Raw genomic sequence first — 24499 nt, forward strand, 5'->3', positions numbered from 1 at the left:
CTTATGACAGATGTAAGAAAATCTGAATTATATTATTAATACTGGGATATCAAATAAATAAAATCTTAAAAAAATACCAGGATGTCATGTGAATAAAAATTTTAAAAAGAGCCAATTATTATCATATCTTTCTCTCCCTGGTCATGACCTCATTTGCTGGAACATGACAGACAGTGAGGCACTAAGTAGTGGCTTTAGAGATGCTTCACAGAAATTAAATGGCTCTTTCTTTATTTTCATTTGTTCACCAACCCGAAAGGTTTCAGACTCTCACATGTGTTTTAAGGTCACAGTTATTTCATTGTGGTCATTAGGGCTACATGTAACTATCTGGAAAAGATTTGGGGAAAAATAATAAAATTCAGTCATCGCTTGAAGAGCAAGTGTATGGATCATCAATACCTTATGTATTTGTGTGTCCTGTTGTAACAATAGAAAAGAAATACTTTATGAACTTCTAATAGAGGTTAGATGAATGAAAACTCAAGAGATATGGAGATGGTCAAAGACGCTGGCTGCCATGGAGAGGAAATGATATGAGAAGCATCAGCAGGAACTTTTAAGGAAACCAAACCAGTATTCATCGAAGCATAAAAAATATAGCACATTGCGGTTGCAAACAAAAACAATTCTATCATTTAAGCCTCTATGTGCCAAAATCCAACTCTACGGTTTGAAAGAAAAGCATATGAATTGCTGTCCCAAAAATAAAAATAAAAATATACATGTATTAGCAATGTGGCTGGCAAACACTTGGAGATGGGGGGGGTGGGGCGGGCAGACAAAAAGCTCACACAGCATCGTCAGCAGGGCTGCAAAGCATATTGTATCATGGCAAAGTAAAACCAAGAATCAGCTGCAGCAGTGGAAAACCTAGCTGCCACACAGCACCTGTGCAAGCCACACTCTGCTCATTAAACCTACAACATCAGTCTCAGGATCATGAGAAGACCAAGCCATGGAATAGCATTGGAAAGGCATCAGGTCCGTAAGCTGCTGGAGAGATCATTTGCAACAAAACACATGCAAATCCTAGGAAAGACACACCTTCCCTGGCAGAGGAAGGGATTGTTACTTCTGGAGACACCTCGGTGACCTCTTTTACACTTTTCTCCTGCAGGGCCCCTGCTGGGGCACTCTCTTCAAGAGCTATGTGGGCCTCCGCACTAGACTCCGCGTGGCCCTCACTGAGGCCCTGGGGTTGGTCTGAGGCATTGGCAGCCCCGCACTCTTTCCCAGGAAGAGTGGCAGGTGTCTCTTCCTCAGCCACTGTTCCCTCTAGCGTTTCTTCTTCTTAGGGACGAAAAAGATGTTGACATCATGACCACAGAATACACACAATGGCAGAAATATTACTCATGGAACACTTTCAGCTCCATTACATCAACCTCACCAGAACCTTACTTTACCATTTGGATGAGCAGATTAATATTCGAATGCAACGTGCATTACGTATTGCTTGGGCAATGATTATATATATAATCTGCTAATAATGATGCCTTTTAAAGTCTCGTTAAAAGGCTATTTATTTGAAAACTTGAGAGCTGAAAGTGTTTTATTGCTCTATTCCCCTTAGTGGAAATGGCAGTAAGTTGCACACATGTAGGAAGCTTGCTGGAAATAAGAGATGGTGCTTTTGGATAACAGATGGCTATGAAAAGACAGATGCATTGATGGACTGAAAAAAATCTTTACGTTTGCTAGACATGGGCTGTTTTCTCCAATGCAGTAAGCCCCTACATACGAATTTCTGATTATTTTATTAAACACATGCAAACTTCAGTAAAGAATCTTGGGGAATAAAAAACACCCGGCCTCAACATAATAACCATCAACTATCCTAACAGCTTTATCATGGAATCCATCAACACTATCTTATTTAGTATGTAAAGGCCAAAGTCTCAAGTATTTAAAGTATTAAATTATATTTTAATATAATTTATGCAATATTTTTAAGGCAAAAGACTTCCTAACTCAATTTATTTTACCTTCATTGCATTATATGATATGGGAGAATGTAAAAAATTTCAAGGAGTAAGCAAACTATTTTGAGAAGCAAGGTCCAGGTAAAATGTAATCTTAGCATTTAGAAAAGTCCACCTTGGGGATACAACTGTTACCATATTGCTTACACCCTTGTAATACCAATAATGTAGTTCATGTATAGTTGCCCTTGATCCTGAATAAGACAATGTGCACATTACCTGTAAAGTCTTGTTTCTGCAATTCAAAACCAAACCACCAACATAACCGAACGACAATCAAACTGCCAAAATATCTTCCCAAAAGATGTATATCACATGGAAAAATGTTTGCAATTAAAATGTAAAAAGCACACCTATGAAGGCCATGATTTATTGTGTTCATTTGCTTCTCATTTGCACTTTCAAATGCCGGTAAAATGAATCCCATTTTATTGCTTAAGAAATTAGAGGGGAAATATAAGCTGTTTTATAGTTCTACAAATGAAAGATTCGGATGAAATTCTTATGAAACATTGTTTAAATGGCCCGGTGAGAAAGACTACAGATGGAAAGGAAAGGAATTTTCTTTTTTTTTGAGAAATATTACAACCCCTGGGCAGGGGGTGGGGGAGGGGAGAACTACTTCATCTATTTCTCCCATTTAGCACTCAGGGACTTTCATTTTTGTCATTTAATTATGTAAGCAACATTTAAAAAATTCAGATTCCAAATGATTATCAAGGCCATTTTTATAATGTCATAGAATTAGAGATTTTGATTACAGATAAGAGACTTTTACTATAGCTGCTTTATTAATGTCACCTTCTTGGTAAAGTCTAATCAATTTAATCAACATGTTTTCCAAATCCACACAAACTTTTGGCTTTCCATTTCCTCATTTTGTATAAATCATGTCTATTTCCATTATACCTGTTTCTCACTCGAAATTTCCCATATTTCTCTTAATTGTTCTAAGTTCACACTCTTAGAACCTACTTTTACTCCATATGGGTTATATTTCTCTATTAGAACGTCTGAGCCATTGGCGCTCTTTGTTTTCCAATGGACACTAGAATAAGTTTATTATCACGAATGTAGTTGGTAAACTCTTGAGTTTCTTCCCCATTGCCTTGGCACTATCTGCCCTTTCATTAAATACTGTCCCGTATGGAAATAAACTCTTCATGCACACAAGTCATTTTTCCCTATTTGAGAATAAGTTCTTCACCTACACAAAACGTATTTTAGCTCTAATTTTGTTTTCCTTTACAAAACTACCTAGTTAGAATGAGATAAATTTCAGCCCACCGCCCTCATCATGGCCAGTTATACACCAGGGTTGGCTAGCTTTATGAGGGTGGAATGACAAAGGCTTTGGATCATTTCCTTCACTTTAGCCCAGGTCTGCTCATGTGAGCCAATATTTAGTCACTTAGGGGGAGCCTCTGTAATTTCTGTAGATGATTAAATGATTTGGAGAAATACATTCCTTCTGTAACATGTGTTCTGCCCTATACAGATTCATGTTTTTCTCTTTTAAGGAGCTACCGTATTGACACAGCACTAAAAAGAAGGCTAATTCTATTTAAGTCTGGTCCTAGTAATAGTCTATATATCCAAGGAGGAAAAAAAATTATATACAGGGTCCTCTTATTCAGTTTGAGTAGAGGATGTATTCTTCCCCCTCTGATTTATTTACAGGGAGCAGAAAGGAGGCATACTTTAACTGAACTTTTTTGCTCCCTCCCCCCACTCCCACCCCTTTTTTGGCTTTCTTTTCAGAAGCAATGATACAGAAAAAGAAAATACACCTATGCCCCAAATAAGGCTTCTTGTAGATAAGGTGTTTGGCTAGACATATAAACCATATAGGGAGTTCACTTTCATATGGAAAAAACAGGCTCCTTTCCCTCCCACCCCACATCTGAAGGTACAGTCAGAATGATGCATGTGGTCAAAGCTGCAGGCTGGGGGGAGGAGCAAAAGGAGACCATGCTTGGTTCACCTTTCTCCTGACCTAAGTGGGCCTCTGCACTCTGCGCTGGGACACTAGGGAGCACACTAGAGGTAGTCCATTGTGAGTGGAACAAAGGATGCTCATAGTACTCCTCATCGGAATTGGAAGGGTCATCATCAGGCACAGACACCGAGATGGAGGGGGCTAGGAGTCTATGCCTCTCCCCGCCGGTGGCATGTTCGTGGCTGGGGAAGCTGTGTAGAGGACCCACTTGATCCTCAGCCCCTTCATCTACAAACAGACACACAGGAAGAAACTGCAGGGAGAACTGGACAAGACAGACACAAGATCACCTGGACGAGACAAACACCTGCACAAGGACACATGGGCCACAGAAGTAGCACAGCGGGATGGAGGGGAGTTAGCAAGATCAAGGTGATGGAGGATGGAGGCAGTGAATGTTTCATGCTTCAGTAGCCACTGAATTTACACTAGCCCTTAGGTAACCTTGGCATTGATTTAAATAAATCAAAGGCACTCACACCCCTTACTGCATAATAGAAATTATCTATACATTTCCCTCAAACAAGTCAGAACCACCACAAAAACACTGCAATAGAAACAAAGCATTGCAATACAAATGTGTTATTTGGAAGAATTCTTTCAGGTAGATTCTTTTCATGCTTCTGTCAATATATTTATAAGTTAAAAAAGAAGAAAGGTGTTAGGACCTGATGCTATACAATTATAGGGGAAAAGAGCCCTGTTTGAAGCACAACCTTAATTACCTAGGATGCTCACATAGTTAGCATTTTGGTTAATTTAATTTTTTGTGAGTGACTTTTACCAGAAAGCCATTTTTAATTCCAGGCCTGTCATGAAAAATCTACAATGTGTTATTCCTCTTCCCTGCCCTGCTAAGGAGAGCACAGTGGCCTACCTCCTTCTTTTTGGGTGCTAACTCCTAGGGGGATCCTTTTGAACACTGGTTCTCATGGTTTTAAGAAAGTCCCTAAAAATATAAACTGATTTTCTTTTCTTTTTCTTCTGAAAGCTTAAAAGAGATACCATTAGCTGACAATGATTTCTACAGAGCTGGCTTCAGATTCACCAAGACTTTATTCAATGTGGTTTCGTTTACACTTCTGGCTCTTGGCTGTTTTTATATTTCAAACCCTCATTGCCTATTTCTCACTGAAATGCTAAAGTAACTGCTCTCACTTCTGTCCTTTCCAGTGTCTTGGCTTAGAAATCTGCCTTATTTAAATATATTTCCCTAAGTACGCAAGTGTAGGTCAGTCTGCTTAGCACTTGGATTCTGGTATATTTCAATGAGCTTTAAGGATGATGGCACCAAACAATATTTGGCTTCTGATGTGGTACAGACACTGCATCTCAGGCCTACATGACAGGTTACTGAATTTGCTAATCACTATTTATTTACGTATATAGAGAAATAATTTTTAAATTTCATATCTTTCAATAATAAGGGTTATTAAAATTTATTGAAAGTCTGTGTATCTAAATTTTATTTCGATCAACATATAAGCAGCCAGATTAAAGCATTTATTTGAGAATGCACTGTATGGTTAAGGGCAGTATCTTATTTTCAGCAACCAAGTGCTGGCAACCAGAAATAAATTTGAAATCAGAAAGATACTAAAATAATATTCTGTAGAGGGAATACTTTTAATCTTTCGAGCACATTGTTTACTGATTGTTCAGTGTTATTTCTTTCTGGATGGGTGCTTAGAACTTTTTCAGCCATGCTGCTTATTATATCATCGGATAGCAGAAACCTAAAATTACATTCGATATTCTTAGTTCCAACTCGGCACGATTTCTCAGCTGAGCAGATAATTGGCTGAGATCTGGCCTACAACACTGGCTGAATCATAAGCCCTGGGCTTGTCACATGTCCTAGCCATTCATATTTCCCCCAGGACTCCTTAAGGCCCTAAACACATATGCATGTATGCAAGTTACTCCTAAAACTTCCAATAGGCTCAGCAGATTGCATGGACAATCAGTCCGTGAAAATGGCATAGTTAACATCTTCTGGGGAGTAGAGCCGACTGCAGTATAAAACTAAAGAATCTGAAGCTGAAAGCTGGGAGTTTAAAGGCAATACTCCTTGGATGTTTGAACCTTTTGAAGATTTTGACTTTCTCTTTCTTGTTGCCGTTGCTCATTTCTGAAAGTGCCAACATGGGAAAACAGCACAGAGTCTTGCTTCAGATCTGTAACATTTCAAAGAAACAGTATTTTCTATTCTGGAAACTTTTACTCTAAACAGAGGACAACAAAAAGAGCAAAAAACTTTAAGGGCTGCAGTGGAAAGGAGCTTCTTTGTAGTATTTGTATGGCGCTGAGCCAAGCAACTTAAAAAAGAATGGACGGCGAAGCCCAGTCTTGGTACTATGAGCTGTGTGTGCTCCATGTCTCTGCTTGGGACCTATGAGCCTGAAGTCCATCTGCAAGTTCCAGAGATGTGCTAGGGAATTTCTACTAAGAGGACCGTAGCTAGCTAAGACCAAACAGTGTGCTTGGTTCCAAAATAATGACAGAAGAAATAGATCCTATTTGCTATAGAATCATGAATGGCATCCCAATGGAGGTGGGATACATACCAGTTATAAGTAATGAATTCTGTATTTGAGTATGCTTTCAAAAAAAAGGAAATTGGTCTAGTACCTTGAACAACAAAAAAACTCTCATTGGAAGATCATTTCCCTTTCTTGGCCCCAATTTAAGAACCTAGGTAAGAGATGGCTTTAGAGACACAGTGGGGGTGTGATTGCAGGGACTGAAATTTGGACTGGAATTCTGGATTACTGGCCACGACATCCAGGGGCAAGAAGTGGAAGTGAGTATTATCTACCTCTGTGGGTTGCTGGGAGGATTAAATGAGGAGAGATCTGAGAAAGTGCCGAGCACAATGCTGGACTCCATGCGTGTTAGCATCTTTGTCTTCAATATACTCAGACAAATTGTCATGCACCTCTGCTTTCCCTCCATTGGAGACGTCAAATTTAGACTTGAGAGATTTGCAAAAAGTGAATTCATTTCATAAGTTAGTTTTGTTGTTTAAGGTCAGGATTGAATGTCGTCCTTTTACTGTAAGTACACATGCTTTGGGGGACTCTGCTTTCACCATGAAATATTCTATTTAATAATGTGATATTTTAAAGGATAGGGTTGCCTTATGAACCTTGGACTTTTACATAGTTCTGCTGCATAATGATAATCTTTAAAAATGAAGCTTACCTGATTTCAGTGGTGGAATACATTTCCCCTAACTTATTTTTATATGATTTTTTTAAAAAAAGCATTTGAAAATTTATTTTGAGTTAAAGTAAGGTCTGCCACATAAAACCCAGCCTTGGTCTGTCAGCCCCCTTTGGTACAAATGAGCAGTCACTTTTATGAAAGACAGAGTCTCTGGGTGACTCAGTGATTTTGCCTGCCTTGGCATCACAGCTTCTGCCCCACCGTCTGGGGCAACTGGCTCTGCTTACATTGTTCTCCACTCTCTCTAAGCCCTTTTCATGATGCAGGCTTTTGACTGAGGACCTAGTTTGCCAACTGTGTTTGCTGCCCAGAAGGATATGGAGGGGAAAATGCTTTCAGATTAGTGACATCTCTGACTCAGGAAAAATCACCCTGGGATTCTAGAGCAAACCTAAGAGGGCAGAAGGTTTCCTCGTTCTATTTTCAGATGATTCCATTGTTCTTGCACGGGCTTCCAAATCCTAACAGTTCAGTCCAAATGACAACTATTATGGTTAGGCCGAAAAGAAACGGGAGATTAATTTGCAAATATCACACCTAGTGCAGGATTGATGCGTTGTACCTGAGTTTCCTTTTAAGTGTGCTACTTGTTTATTTTTTCCATCAAAATCTCTTTGTTTCCCAGAATAAGCACAAAACTTGGGAATTATTAATATTACATCACTATAACAAATGAATATTTACAACTTACAGTAATTAACATCTCAAATTATCTTTGGTGGAAGCATTCATGCTTCCCCTTTGGGAAAGAACAGCTTTTTAAAAGGTTTGATAATTAATAAAAAGTAATCATATCCTCAAAATCATTGAATTACTCGATTTAATCCAAGAGCTGTCTTACATTTGTATAAATGGATTGGCAGTCATGTGCCTTTAAAGCTTCTTTGAGGATGTGTTGAAGTAGGTAAAAAAAATCTCCTAGATGTAAAACCTACATGTTCCTTTCCCACTCAAACTGCTATGAGCTATACATTAATAGAATTTTTCCTAGGTCTTTGTAAACCAATTGGTTTGAAAACCTGAAGAGTTGAATCCTGTCTTGTGACTTTTCACTTAATTCATTTTATGATAAATAAAACTTAAAAAAAATTGTACATGCTTTAAGAGTGGGCTAAAATAAGACAGGGGCTAATATGATTATCTAGACTCATGTCTTTCACATATGTAAGGTAATAATATTACTTGGTCTTTTAAATTAATGAGGTAGAGTTTATAAAATACATACTTTTTTCATATAAGTAAAAAAATGGTTATTCTTTTAAAAGCAAATCATTAGGCCTTCATATAGTTTAATGCTTTCTTCTGAAAACATGAAAAATAATGATTCAATGAAAATACAAGTTTGGTTTGAAAAATGTTAAGAATAAAATATCTTCAATCATCTTCAATAGGACGTAAGTTGAAATTTTCCCCAAATATACTCAAACAACACGGGGAAAGCAATCCCCCAACATAAGGAAACAGTTATTCTGGAAGGTGTACCAAAATGTGAAAATGATACCATGGTTTATTTGTATTTTCATTATATCCATGATACCACCTGCCAGAAAGCAGACTGGGTGAATTCCCAGGTGGATGGGCAGACCCTACTGCTCCTTGTGCTCCAACTCCCATATGAGAGCAAGAAGCGTAAGTGACTTGACCTCCAGCTGACTCTGGAGGGAACGCTGGACCCAGTGAACATCTTGGGTTAAGAAGATTCTCTGAAAGGCTTGAAGTGGGGGTTTAGAGACATTTTCAATGACCGGAGGGATGTACAGCTGTCATGGAAGGCTTTCCACTGCTTTCCAGGTGAAAACGAGACTCCCGAACCAAGGCGCATACTGCTGACTCTTAAACCCTTTCGCTACTCTACCCCTTTCTCACTTCCCAGGAGCCATGGGATGTCTTCAGTTCCTAGAAAACTCTATGTTCTTGCTCATGTGAGTCCCCTTGCATGTCCTGGTCTTTCTGTCCCAAAGCCCTTTCCCTCCATCTTTGCTTGACCAACTCTTCCTCATGCTTCTGAGCTCAGCTCCTTACCCGTCTCCTCACCACCCCCAAAATTAAGATTTCCCTTGTCCTATCTTCAAGTTCTCTGTCCTTTTCCTTCCTAAGGCTAATGCAAGTTGAAATTATCGGTAAGCTTCTTTACTGGCTTTCTGTTCTCCCCCAGACTGTGTGTTCCTTACAAGCAGGGATCATGTCTGTTTTGTTCACAAGTGTATAGCTAGAATTTAAAGAGCGCATTGTAGGTGCTCATAAAGAAGTGCCAATGAATGGATGAAGGCAAAAAATCTTTCAAATCTGTAAACTAAAAAATCAAATCACACTTTCAGGAAATTAACTAATAATCATAACTGCCACTGATTATAGTCCCCAAATTTTCTTTTATTCTTTAGAATAATTTAGTTCAGCTAACATTATTTCAGGCAGTAAATTAGGAAAAAAGCTTCAACTTAAGAAAGAAAAAGCTCGCTAAAAGAAGTTTAGGTTTATAAATCTGTGACAAAAGTAAATTATGTTTACTGAGAGTTCATAGTTCTATAATTTAGGAACATCTGTATTTAGGAAGTCAAAGAGTATTTTAAATGAAACTAATTACAAATTATAAAAAGACAGTGAGTCTTTTGTCTTTTGATGCTTTTCAATTTTTAACAGTAAAATAATAGCTAAAAGGGGCAACAAATGGAAAAATGAAAAAATAAATGAAAAGAATGGAATAGTAGTAAAATTCTGATTTTAGTATATGGAAACTAAATTATATTGAAACAACACTTTAGCTATGGCTCTTCTCTGCCTTCTGTACTTCAAACAATATGCAAAAGTTAACAGACTTAAGTCAGAAAACCAGTAATAGTTTGCTTTTAAATAGTGCCTTTCAGCTCAGATTCTGAATGAATATTCTTCAAAGGCATCCCTCTGTTTTATTAATGAGAACTGAAAAGCTGACATAGCATTCTATGTTGACTAAGTGCATAAATATATTCATGGACAATAACAGGTCTCCTCAGGGAAGAAGCCATGATCTCAGCTTCTAGTTCACTGCTCCCAATATCAGAGTCATACACTGACTTCTTCATTTATTCATTAATATTTACTGACAGTTTGCTACGGGCCAGGCCTTAGGGAAGCCCCTGGCAACACAATAATAAGCAAAACAGAGACAATTCCCGACAACATTTCCTTATGATTTCATCAATAAATTTATTTTTGTTCAGTCACTTATAAGATAGGATTGTATCTTCTGTGTCAAAACATTTTATATTAATTAAGTGAACTGCTTCTCTGTAGCTATTCTACCAATTTAAACACAAAGTTATCTTCTCCTGGATCAAGCAGATTTTTTCTTTTTTATTTATCATATTCCCCCTACTTCTGATTTTGTATAGATAAATGACTATACATTTGTGTAAAGTCTGTGTCTTCTGGACTGTTTGAAACAGACAGCTCTCAAGCTGGGTCACATACTAACCCACACTGAAGTCCACTGCTTATGGATTGATGCTAATTTACCCTTTATCAGAAGACAAACCTCAAAAAGTCCACTAGGCCTTACCTTCTTCCACTGCGATGGTCTGTTCTGAGGCTGGTGATGGAGGTGGAGAAGGAGGCAGATTAGCTGTCTCTTCAGCTGCTAAAGATCAAACAGTGGACAAATGAGATACAGTTAATCCTGTTAGGCCAGTAGATGTGTAACAGGTCTGCCATCTGTAAAAAGGTCTCTCTATGAAATTTAGGAAAAGATTCACTAGTAATCTGCACTTGACTTATTTTCTCTTCCATTACCTGATTCACATAGTTTAAGAAACCTAAAAGGAAAGAAAAGCATTTAATATTTAAAAAAAAATCATTTTGTCTTCCCTATAAAAGTGGATTAAAGATGCCTGCTAAGGTATCATTAATCCCATTAATTGTGTCTGCTTGTCCAGTTAATAAACTATTTTATTCTGGCCCTAATCTACTATATTCAAACACACAGGCAAGCACTGTAGTTTGGATTTAGCTTGACTGACTGAAAAAAAATATCAGAACTCTATATTGTTCAACTTCTTGGTCTGGAAACAAATGTAACCTTCATCATTCACAGTATTATAGGTGATGTATTTTTTAAACAACATTTTGTCCACTGAGTCTAATGTCAAAATGCGTCTTCTGTATGTATTCTCAGAAAAGAAAAATGAAGCTGTCACAGCCTAAGGCAACCTTCAAACAGACAATATGTACTAGTGGGAGCCGAGTAATCTTCTGGCCTTGGCATTATACATGAGAACCAAAGAGAAAAGTTCTAAAAGATGTCATTCATCCACAGTTAACTCTTTTTTCTTGACCACTCATATGAAGGTAAGGGACTGCAAAAAGGAAATATTTATCATCAAGGCCAGCAGGAAAATCTATTTTACAGAGCATGTGTTTTTCACTCTCAAAAAGTAACTTTGGGATGACAGGTGACTTCTTCATTCCTTGACCCAGTGGGTTTCTACAGAACATATTTTAAGGCTTCAAATTTAAGAAAGGGTGTGTTTTTTATTTAAGGTATAGAAGTGAATCACAAACTGAAGGTTTTGAATAAGATAATTTTCCCCCTGTTTAAAGAGAAAAATAAACTTTTATAATCAAAGAACATTTTACTGCAAATAATGAGTATTTATTATCCTGGGAGAACAGAATTTTTATAGCTTAATTTTTTATTTGTTTAAATTGCTTAAAGGAGTACTGACCAGAAAATCGAATATTAAGGGTACTAGACTGTTTGAGACAAAATTGGATATGTACTCTTTTTTCAGACTTTAAAAACCATACCTTTCTATGGATTAGTTGAATATACCTATAAAATAGACATATGTTGAACCTAAGAGAGTTTCCTTTCTTGTCTCTGCCTGTATATACACCCACATCTATCTGTCTATCTTCTATCTATCTATCATCTATCTATCTATCTATCTATCTATCTATCTATCTATCTATCATCTATCAATCATCTATCATCTATCTAAAGGAGGGGCAGCAAGCCTTTGGCTAGGAGTGTTTTCTTCAGCAAGCACAATTATATTACCAGTTTGGCCCTGGAGGGCATCTGACTTGCTACCAAGAGAGAGAGAAATACCATTTCAGTGCTCTTAAATAGACCAAGTGAAGGCCAGTACATTATGTGGAATACAAAGTCACTCATGATTCTAACAAAGCCCCCAACTATAGGTTTTCTGTAGCTGGTTCAGAGAGACCCAAACAAATGACACAGCATTCCCCAAAACCCACAAAGGGAAATACTTATTTCTAATTAAAGTATTAACACTTTTTCTTTACAAGTGGGTGCCATGACATCAATATGCATTGGCTTTATTTTTGTAAAAAATATCTCTAGCGGTCTAGAAATGAAAATTTAAGAGAAATTTAGGGGTAAGTTCTAACTATAAGCTTATCACCCTGAAGACTGTCCAAATACTACAAATGAGCCTGTCAAGACAGGTGAAAATAGGTGCCAGGGTCTCCCACCAGAGGTGTTTGATGAATGTTCCATGTAAGGATGAAGTATGAGATAGGGCCTCTCTTTGACCATGAAGACTTGGTCCTGCGATCAGGGTGCAGCGGATACAGCTCTTGAACCAGTCTTTCTCATTTACCTAAAGGCAGAGCTGCAGGCTGATCTTTCTGTTGAGCTTCTTTCTCTTGTTCACCTTTCAGGACCGCTACAGCCTCAGCCGTGACTACTTGTACTATCCTTGCAGACACCTCCTCTGTAATAAATAGCAACAAAAGAAAATGAAAGAGTGAGATGTCCAAAACAGGTAGCAAAGAGGAAAAGTAATGAAACGATATAGTTGATTAGAATTTTCTTTTCTGTCTTCCCCCAAAAAAGTACAATAGAATTTACTAAATTGCAGAGAAAACACAAATACATATATTGTAACCAAAAACAGAAAAGAAGAAAAAAAGAGGAAATAAAAGGGACTGGCATTCTGGGAGCTAGGCAAAATGAACATAGAATGAAAGAAAAATAATTTGTATGGCAGTTTATTTTTAAAAAGCTGTTTGTACAAACAGAAACAACTAAAAATTTTGTACCAAGTGAAACAAATTCAGAAAAGAAAAGATTTATTTTGGATTTAATATAAAATGTTTTGTAGTTTTCTAGAAAAGTTTCCTTACAATATGTTTCTGTGCTGATTTGCAGAAATACCATAATTTAAAACCTAAAGATGCCTCAAAATGTGAATTTGTGTTCAAACAGCATTATCCAGGATCAATGTGAACAAGACCAATTAAGAAAGACCTGGGAAGAGAAAATTTGAATGAAATACATGGAAATGATATATCAAATGGCCTCTTTCTAAAGAGGTACTGCTTTTCTAGATAGATGTTTTAAGGATCTTTAAGGCCATATGATATACACTTACCTAGTCAGTGTAATCATTTCATTAAAAAGTGGGGGGAGGTTCATCATTAAAATGACCAGTCTGTGAGATGCCAGATAACTAATTTTTGGCCTAAAATGGCACCCACTGGAGCATAGCCTAATGCTAAGTTTATATAACCAAGTCAGAAAAACATTCAAGAAATAATGTTCTATATATCATCAACAAAAAATGAGAAAAGCCTTTTGAAGGGCACCTGGGTGGCTAAGTTGGTTAAGCATCCAACTCTTGATTTTGGCTCAGGTCATGATCTCAGGTCAAGATCAAACCCCATATCCAACTCCGTGCTGGGCGTGGAGCCTGTTTAATATTCTCTCTCTTCCTCTGCTCCTACACTCACCCCATCAGAAAAGAAAGAAGAAGAAAGAAAGAAAGACAGAAAGACAGAAAGACAGAAAGACAGAAAGAAAGAAAGAAGGAAGGAAGGAAGGAAGGAAGGAAGGAAGGAAGGAAGGAAGAAAAGAAAGAAAGAAAGAAAGAAAGAAAGAAAGAAAGAAAGAAAGAAAGAGAAAAAGAAAGAAAGAAAGGAAGGAAGGAAGGAAGGAAGGAAGGAAGGAAGGAAGGAAGGAAGGAAGAAAGACAAAGAAAAAAAAGAAAGAAGACTTTGGGATTAAAAATACATTCTAAATTAGAAATAAATTCTCCAGAATTTAACTTTTCATATCTTTATTTACAAACATCTATCATACTAGCAAATAATGCCACTTATAGCCCTTATAGAAACAAGTTGTACTGGACAAGGAGGGTAGGGGTAATGGGATTCCTTCTCCTAATTTTGGCCAAGATTTTAGAATACTTCACTGTGCCTTTATTATGAGCAGAATTTACACATTTACAAGCAGGTTGGCAGGAGCCAGGAGTGGGGCCGGGGCGGGGGGGGGGGGTGGAATCCTGTTTTTACATGGTTCATTTAGATTCCGCCTCCTCTGGAAAGCCTTCCTCACCCCACCCAGGATGACAGAGAGAATAGTGCTTAAGAACAAGCTTTTGGGGTGAGCAATCCACTTGAATACGATATATCTTAATTTTAAAAGCTAGATTAGCTGATTGAGTATATTTGCCTTTATATGTCTAACTTCTGATTTTTTTAATAGCTACTTGACACTATAACCTATTTATAGTCTTAAGGGATGCACTGTAAACACCCTTATCTATTATTTTAAAGATTTTATTTATTTATTCATGAGAGACAGAGGGAGAGAGAGAGAAGCAGAGGGAGAAGCAGGCTCCCAAGGAACAGGGAGCCCGATGCGGGACTCGATCCCAGGACCCTGGGATCATGACCTGAGCCGAAGGCAGATGCTTAACCATCTGAGCTACCCAGGCGCCCTGTAAACACCCTTATCTAGAGTGAGTAGCAGTCACAGCAATAGAAGCAGTATTTAAAATATATTATGGTGCTCACTATGTGCCTAACACTCTGCTAAGGTATTTGCCCTCATTATTTCAATGAGTGATTTACTGTTACTACTCTCAGTTTGCAGATGAGAAAACAGGGGACTAAGAGGGTGAGGCCAGTCAGACATTCTCATTATAAATATCATACTTAGAAACCCAACTTTCAATTAGGATCTTGTAAATGCCTTAGATAGTAAAACTAAATTAAACGTGATTTAATATTTCTTTTACGTTTGAAGTATAATTTTACGAAGTTGAAGACCTCATTCAAACTTTAAGGATCCAAAGAACAAGTACTGACAGGCTACTCAAAATCATTTCCGAAAACATTTTAATTTCTAAGAAACGTTCCAGCAAATTTGTTTCAGATATTTATATGCCAAGTACTTTTCATAAAACTTTTTTTCCCACAATACACTTTGTACTCTCAATTTAAACTAAGAAGAATCTTTTTTTAATATTGCAAAAAATGTAAGAATAATTACGATTTCAAAGTAATAAGGGTACGACTTATTCTTAAAAGGTTGTTTTATCCTATGCAAATTTAACTCAGTATCGCAGTTTTAGGTCTAAAAGAGCTTGGAGAGCAGACTATATCTAAAACCTCTCATTTTGTAGATGAGGATGTAAAGGCTAGGTTATGAGATTTGCTCAAGTGCACGCAGGTGATGGAGGCAAACTGAGATTAGAACCCCAGTTTCCTAACTATTATGCTGTTCTTTCTCCCAAGCAGGAAGACAGCAGAAGGAATAATGAGAAAATAACCATAAACTTCTCTAACAATCATGTGAGAATGATCAATGGAAAAATATGAACTTTTCTAAAGGTATGAACTAAGGCAACATATTCACTCTCAGATCTGCTGTCTACCTAAAGTACAGAACTGCTAGTCTTGAATATGTTTTGAGACTATGAAACAAGCAACTGACCACAACTGAGCAATACTATATATATATATATATCCATGCATGTATGTATGTACCTATCTATTATCTATCTATCCATCTATCATCTCTATCATCTACCTACCTACCTATACATCTTATAAAGTTAGCTAGTGTAAGAGATAACTTACCTCACTTGCATATAGTATTTGCAATGAAATTCAGCCATTTAAAAAACCAATAAAGTGATTTTTAGCACTTCTAGAACCTCAGTGTTTCATAGGAAATTCAGTGTAATGGAGAGGTACAGCAAACACTGCAGAAAATGGGACATACATAAAACCCATGTATTATGGATCATTCCTGCATTTCCCTGCTGGCATTGACACAAAATATAATCTCTCCTATGGCATTTGGTACATCTGGCATGGAATTGTGCTGGTACACATGCCTTATCTCCCTGGCTATGTAAAGTTTCCCAAGTCAAGGACTCTCTATCATTGTTGCAATCTCTGAATGTAATGCTCCTCTCATTGATCTTTACTCAGATTGGATGCTTAACACAACTTTTTGAAAGTATGAAAAATTAACATTAAAGGTCTTGTTCATGATATTTACACAAATTTAGAAATAATCCGTGCTCAGTATTATATTTACTAACTTAACCCCCCCAATTAATCATTTACTGAATTCTTATTTAAGTTTTGATGTTTAACCATCTCTTAAATGAGGGCCCCAGATTCTTGTGTACCTACTGATCAATTTTTCAGAGTCTGAGAATGCTTAACATGAATTAAATTTCTTAAATTGGGAAAAAAATCCAATAAAAATAATAAAAAGCATCTATTGGTTTATGTGAACAAATTATAACTGAGCAATGCTACATTATTTGTCATTTTGTTTGGAATTGCATTTAGAATAATTTTGACACCTCAGACAATTAGTTTATCTGTTGTGGGCTAATAAAAAGAGAACAGAGGTGAAAATTATACCATAAAAAATGCATTCACACAAGATGTAGGCCAAAAACCATCATGGTACACTATACAACAGACTTTCAGAATATTCTACAGACAAGGGAAGGAAAAATTGAATCATTACTTCTCTCCAGTCAGAATGGAATGGACATGTCCAACCTAAATAAAATGCACTGTATCAGCCAGAACCACATTTCTTGTGAGTGATAATTTAGTTTCAATAAAGCAATACTATTTATTTTACATGATAAGTAGTAGGACATTTGAATTTAATTGGTTTTGTTGTTTCAAATAAAATTCATTTATAGGTGTGTTCGAGTTTCTTAGTTGAATAAGAACTTATGAAGAAGGCAATTTTACATTTTACATTAAGCAAAACTTGTAAGAAAATAATTTAACTCAATCTTGGGAAAGTTAACTATTTTTCCTTAAAAGAATTGAACAGACTTTAAGAAATGCTATTTTAGAATGATCAAACAGGGTGTGTGGGAGCCCAGTTAATGACATATTAGCTTCAATTTTTTGGAGAATAATATTGCTAAAACTTCAAACAGGCAATGTTGCATTGTTTAATATTAATTTCACAGTGTGAAAAAAATTAACATAGGATTGTTCTGAGGGTTTCAATTGGTCCACCCTCTTTAAAATCTTCCTCTAAGCAAATCCTGCCATCAATGCAGAGGTGGCAGGTTCCCCCAAGGAGAGATGGCGTTTTCCCAATGGAAACCTAATCAGCAGATCTCCTAGGGTAAGCCTACCCTTACAGCCTGGCTCCTGGGACAGGAGAAAATTCACACAGGGTTTGGGTAAAGTTCAGAGAAGATTAATGGTAAACATGCCAAACAAAGAAGACAAAGAAAGAGAGTAACAAAATCAGACCTACAAAAATGAAAACATGAGTTATCATATGTGTGTATGAGATCTCATTCTCTCTCTCTCTCTCTCTATATATATATATGTATGTATATATATAGCTCACTCATCCTAACCATTTAACCATCCTACCTGCCATCCATTCAACCATCCATCTATCCATTGTATCTTTCTATACAGGAGATCACTGTCTTTTATATGTTAAGTTAAAGGAAGTTACATGGACTTTAATTCAGAGAAATGTGGATACAAACTCTAGCATTGCTACATTCTACTTATTTCATACTCAAGCTCATTGGGTTTCAAAGCCTCATCCATGAAATGGAAATAATAATAGCCCCTGTCTCACAGGTTGCTGTTCAGACTCAATTGAGTAATTATATAACAGGCCTGGCACATCAAGAAGCTCAAGACTTGTAACTAGTTCTTCACCAAGGTGTCTTTCCCTAGTCCTACATTCTTTCAGGTCTTCTACCTCAGTATTTCTGCTTTAAAGAAAGAGCAACTAGGGGCGCCTGGGTGGCTCAGTCGGTTAAACTTCCAGCTCTTGGCTTTAGCTCAGATCATGCTCTCAGGGTCCTGAGATCGAGTCTTGTGTCCAGCCCCATGTGGGGCCCATGTCAAGCCCCGAGTGGAGCCCCATGTCGCACCCATGTCCAGCCCCGCATCAAGCCCCATGTTGGGTTCCATGCTCAGCACAGAGTCTGCTTATTCCTCTCCCTCTGCTCCTCCCCCCACTCTCTCTTCTATCTCTTTCTCTCTCAAATAAATAAATAAAATCTTAAAAAAAATTAAGAAAGAGCAAATAAAGGTCCAACCCAACTAGGCTATTACTCTTATGAACATCAGATAATATAATCTGCAATCATCTATGTTGATGCCAGGGACAGTGTTTTGTTTTTTGTTTTTTTCCTAGACAAAACTAGAGAGAAGTAAAAACTTTCCTTGTTATTTGTTTTCTGGCTTCATACTCATTTTCCTGGCTGTGTAGGTCCTAGGCTATGATCTGCTCTAGATTTCTGCGAGCAAGTTCCAATTCAGGACCATCTTCTGGACAGTACTCCCAAAGGCATGATAATCCCTGCCCGCTCCTGAGGACAATTAGGAACACGAAAAATCTTTTGAGGTAAGAGATTAATGTACGTTTTAATTTTTCATTGCTTATTTTTTCTACTTCTTTATTCCCTTTTCTACTCTATTTTTTTTTTTGTTATTTTTTCTTTGAGACGTTATATGTATAAAATTATGTGTAGGTCTTAGTTCTTCAGAAGATTAAAGATTAATCTAGACCACACTGGGATTATTACTGGGATATTATTCATTATACATAACTGAAAGGTGACACTGACCTTCACAGCTGGAAACATTACGCTTCTTACTGTAAACTGAAATGATGAAAGGCTCAGCTGTCTTTCTTTTGAACATCTATAGTTTCCTGGTAGTGGGCATTTTTAGTCTATGTTAAAAATTGTCTTAGTTAAGGAGTGTTTGTAGTATGTATTTTACTCTCTTTCTTGGTAATGTCAGGTTCTCAATGTAATTAACTCACAGTAGTTTTTGCATTGCAGTGAGAACCAGTATTTGAATATTATTATTTTTCAGTAGTGTCATTATGGTAATGAGACAGTTTCTGTTAAGTAATACAAAAATATCTCATGACATGGTTCTAAACTCATATCATGTCTAACTAAAAACAAATGATAACCAGGAACTCATATGGTAAGTAGTCTGCCTATAAATCAGTTTGCAGGAAAACATTAAAAGCAACTCATTTAAAACAAATTCATCTAATAAAAAGTATTGTTGACTATAGGCTGATATAAAATAAGGGATTCAGATACAACCCAGGTAACAGAGCATAGGTGGTAACAGATCATCACTATATAGATAAACACCTACAAGTGTAAGTGAAGTCTGTCTTGAAAACTTATTCTGGTCAATGGTGTCAGTATTCAGAAAACAGTATCAAAGCAGTCCTTGATAGATAAAGTGAATCCTGGAAAGAAATATTTTTTTCTTGGTATTGGGGAAATAAATTGGTAGAAATATATGTAGGAGGTAAATAGGCATAAGAGACAAATTGGGACATGCTCTCATCTACCAGAAACCTTCCTGATAATACCCAAAAGATATCATGCTAAGCTACTTACGTTTCACCTAAATAATGAATAAACATCATACTGTGATACAAATTTATTAGACAAGTTGCTACCCCAGGCACTTTTATTTCCCATCAATATATTGAATCCACACAATAACACATGTTCTAGATGGGAGAACTGGCAAAATGATGGATAAAGGTCACTTTACCATTTAGACATCACTTTGGCTTACATCAGTGTAGTACAAATATTTTATAATAGTAGATCCCTGTGTCAGAAAACCTGAAATCAAATTCTGCTTTTACTTCTTACTAGCTTCAAGTAAATGACAATCTCTCTAACCTTCCGATTCCCCATTTGTAGAGTGGGAATAAAACTGGTGTTCATCCTCTCGTATGCTGCGGCAATTAAATGAAATAATGTATATCAGTTGCTTATTTAAATTCTGTATCACTGGGGTGCATGGGTGGGCTCAGTTGATTAAACACCCAACTCTTGATTTGGCCTCAGGTCATGATCTCGGGGTCATGGGATCAAGCCCCACGTTGGGGTCTGCGCTGGGTGTGGAGCCTGCTTGGGATTCTCTCTCTCTCTCTGTCTCTGTCTCTCTCTCTCCCCCTCTCTAAAATAAATTCATTCATTCATTCAGTATCACTGTTTTAATCACTCTTTCGGTCTTATAGTCATCTAAGTCTATAACCATCATTTGATCGACAAAATATAAAGACCTGAAAAGTGTCTGTCATTCCCTGAGATAATTCTGTCATTTTTCCCAGTGAGTACCTCCCTGCCTGAATGCTGAACCACTGCCTCACAGACAATACATCAGACTCCTGCCATTTCCTATTTAAGCCAAAATGATGAAATAAATTTTACTCTACCATTGAGCCATACTGTTCAGCATTTAGAGCTGTTGTAGCCTTCTGGTTTATTCCGTGTGCTGATTCATGCTATACCACTGCTATGTTCTTCTGGTATTTTATCACATCAAATTCCTTAACACAGTCTCAGGCTCTGTTTTTAGCACATATTTCTAGTTTAGTTATTTTGTTATATTAATCTATCAATATTGCCTGGTCAATTTATAATAAAAGCAATGGAGTTAAAACTTTCTCAGTGGCCCTGGAACTTTCAACTCGCTTCTGAGCAACACATGACGTTGTTGGTAGACACAGAAGTTTGATTTTGAATGTGTATACCCTTTGAGTTTCCGTCAGGACCAGCTGTGATTACTTGAACATGCAAAGGCTCACCAATTAGGCTGTGAACAAAAAATCTAAAACAAGTTGGCATATGCTTGAGAACATATTTTTGTTTATTTCTTTCAGGTTGTTAAAGGAGAAGTAAGAGACACTGACAATAAATTCAACCACATGGAATATAAAAGCCAGTAAATGTTTCTGCTTTTAAGAATAATGGACATAATAATGCTGTGTTAAAAGAAATGACAAGTAAGCCTACCGTTCACTTGTGAAAGAAGGAAAACAAAACAATTTTAGACAGAATGCTCCTGTCAAGAAAAGGTTTTTCTCAGTAGGGTACAGAATGGTTGCCTAGGAAACCGGTGCTAATTGCTACTGCTGATGGAAGCTAGTCAACAAGGAAAGCACTGTGTAGCTGGAAGCACTCTAAACAAATACCCTTGATAAATTCATAAAAACAGGGAAAGATGAAAAGTTTCTTGCTTAATTTGGAGAGCAAATGGTTCCTCCGAAACGATTTCCTGTAATCAACGGGTGAAGAAGGAAATTGAAAGAGCAGATTGTTGGTTTTTTGTTTGTTTGTTTCCTTGGCACCTTAGCCTTAATTAAAGAGGCCCGCATTGGCATTGCCTTCCCTAGTCAGACTCTGATTTGATCTCAATCACCCTTGCCAGTATTGCAGCTGTAGATCTCTGCTTACCAGCTTCCTCTCCCAAAGATTTCTTCTAAAGATTTACTGATTAAAACAAGGGTAAATTTAGCTTATGGGAATAAATGCATTTGAGGTAAAATTAGTTTATGCGGATAAACACATTTAAGATAAGGACTCATGACTGCAAAAGTTCAGTTCTGATGGGTACTTAAATTTAAGAAAATTTTTTGTGCACCCCTTAGAGAAATGGAACTATTCTAAGTCCTTATGGGGAGTATAAAGATAAGACATGGTATTCCTACGTGTAAATTGTGCTTGAAGTGGGGCTATCTCATTGAAGAACACGTTTTGTTTTCAAAGATTTTTCTATGAAAAATGGCCACAGATTTTGGCTCATCCATCCACAGTCACTCATAAGGCCCTGTTCTGAAATGTGTTTGCATCCTGGCTAGGCTAGGGTTGTGAGTACAGTTATGATTGTAAGACAATTTTTCCTCTCTCTTTTTTTCCCCAATCTCAACTGAAGGGCTCTAATCTATAATTTGTTTAGATTGACAATTTAACCTACCCAAATAAAGTTTTTAGAACTGGTACAGCATCTGCCTAGCATTTAAATTCCGTTGGGGGGGGGGGGAGGTGTAGTAAATTAAGATGGTTGACCATGGAAGGATACCACAGGTTAAGCTTATTGTATTATGGGGTCAGAGCAATTAGAAAAGCAAAGCACATATCAGAAATATTACCTACTGGAAAATTTTGCTTCTAATTTTAAGGGTTCACTTGGAAATAGGAAAAAACACATTTAAGCAGAAGAAATATAGTAAGCAAATACAGTTTAGCTTTATACTTAACTATTCTAGTTAAAAGTTTTTGCTGCTGGTGGTATTGGGGATTTCCAATGCAGTAATGTACACATATTTATATTGCTGTTTTTAGCCCATGTATTAAACATTTTTATCAGTTAAGCTAGATTATAATATTTCATTGATTTTAAATTAAATCTTTGAGAAAGAGAAATTTCTTGGGGAATATTCCCCTTTCAAATTTTCAAATTGCTTTAATATCAATGCATTGAATATAATCATTAAGGCACTGGGGGAATTGGTAATGTTTTTAGAGCTTTTCAAAGCTCGGTGTGTGTCTTATCAAAGTCATTGCTATTGTACTACTCCTTGTAAACTTGTGAGAAATGGAATCATCTTCTGCATTAAGTCTTGAACACATCATATTGTCAAAAAATGTGGCATGAGACATTATTAATAACATTAATGGAAAGATGAAATATCAACGAAACTAAGAGACCTTAAATAAATGCACAGAGTAACTGTGGGATAAACAAAATTGAAAGGTGTGTGTAGAAACGTAGTAGAGAGTGTGTGTTTTTAAGCATGAGCCAGCACTCATGCACAGAAAAGTCTCTCCATGTTTTTGAAGTTTCAACTGTATTTGAGTACCTCAAAGATTTTGATCACCTGAAGCAAGGCTAAGATTTGGGCAAATTAATGTTTCTAGAGTTTTAAAACCTGGAAATGCCGGAAGCAGAGGATATGATGGAAAAAGTGAAAAATATTCCAAGGGTCCAAAAAATGTCATTGGAGTAAACTTTCAAAATATAAGTTCTCCATATACCAGGAATAGTTTTTACTAGTTACCTCTATAAAGCTAATTATTTCTTCTAGGAGAAACTGTTACAATGAAGTGGTAAAAATCACCTTTTGTTCACTCCATCCTTCTCATCCCCATCATCATAGTATAACTTACATAAATCTTGGAGGCCTTGTGACCTAGAAGCATATGGAATTTAGGAACTATGTGATGGGAAAATCATTTTGTTCCCAACACATCGTAGGGTACATTCTAGCAGCACATGGAGAGACCAACATGACTTTTATGTAATTATAGTTGGCTTCAATCTCCAGTCCTACCATGTTTCTAAGAATGAATGTGCAAATAGCAGCATACAACATCAACCTTATGTGCTTTCTTCTTAACAAGACTCTCATGAACTATAAATGGTTTAAGTAAGCAATTCTCCATCTTCTATAACTGCCTATTTTATTTTTGCCATTGTAGCTATATAAAATATCATCCACAAATATTCTCTTTACACCAGCCCTAAAACCACTTGGCAGACTCGAAGTCACTAATAAATGTATATGGTAATTCTTTATAATTTTCAAATAGTACCTAAATTATATATATATATAGGTGTGTGTGTGTGTGTATATATATATATATATATATATATATATATATATATATGTAAAACCAGAGAACCATATTCCAATAATCCTGTAGGAAAAGGTATAACAGAATTAATTACATTATGAAATTCTGAAAACTAAAATGCCATAGTAAAAAAAAACAAAAATAAGAAGAAAGATATAGTTTTGAGCTATCCCTCTATTATTCATTAATAATTTTTGTTAAATAAAAGCTCAGTCACAACACAAGGGGTGAGGCACATTCTCTGGAAAATTCCAAACAAGTAAAATTGATAATAGTTAAAGACTTTTTTTAGGACCTCTGAGTAGCAAAATCAAGAGACTTTGCAAAATCACATTTTTTAAGAGTAAGGGTCAAGTCCAATGTTGTATTTGTAATTGGTCATATTATGATAGGAAAAAGCAAAGACTTTAATAGAATTTTTAATTTCCTCATGACAAAAATTATTCTAGAATAAAGACAACTTGTTTTGTATTCTGGATTGATTACTGCATCCCATGGAAAATACTATTAAATGAATTTCTCTCCATCCACAGATACAAAAGTTTCATTATGTAAAATAAACAAGAACAAGTAAT

At 36.5% G+C, this 24499-nt stretch overlaps 1 protein-coding gene across 26 annotated transcripts in view; it reads right to left on the bottom strand.

The window, feature by feature from the left end:
* Window positions 1-24499, bottom strand: part of MAP2 (microtubule associated protein 2) — a 76573-nt gene that overhangs the window by 38240 nt on the left and 13834 nt on the right. For 16 of the 26 annotated variants that reach the window (XM_088022067.1, XM_088022066.1, XM_088022064.1 and 13 more), the window contains exons 2-3: window positions 12816-12929; window positions 10751-10828 (exon numbers count right to left, since the gene is read on the bottom strand). In XM_088022067.1, coding sequence (XP_087878193.1) covers window positions 10751-10828; window positions 12816-12929 — 192 coding nt within the window. Of the gene's footprint in view, window positions 1-1047; window positions 1294-10750; window positions 10829-12815; window positions 12930-24499 lie in introns of all 26 variants that reach the window. The other 10 variants (XM_088022068.1, XM_088022060.1, XM_088022058.1 and 7 more) reach the window with 4 other exon arrangements.

This window comes from Eumetopias jubatus, unplaced genomic scaffold, assembly GCF_037043125.1.
Source record: "Eumetopias jubatus isolate StellerSeaLion01/CBP00866 unplaced genomic scaffold, mEumJub1_p1.0 scaffold_3, whole genome shotgun sequence".
In the NCBI taxonomy this organism is placed as follows: domain Eukaryota; kingdom Metazoa; phylum Chordata; class Mammalia; order Carnivora; family Otariidae; genus Eumetopias; species Eumetopias jubatus.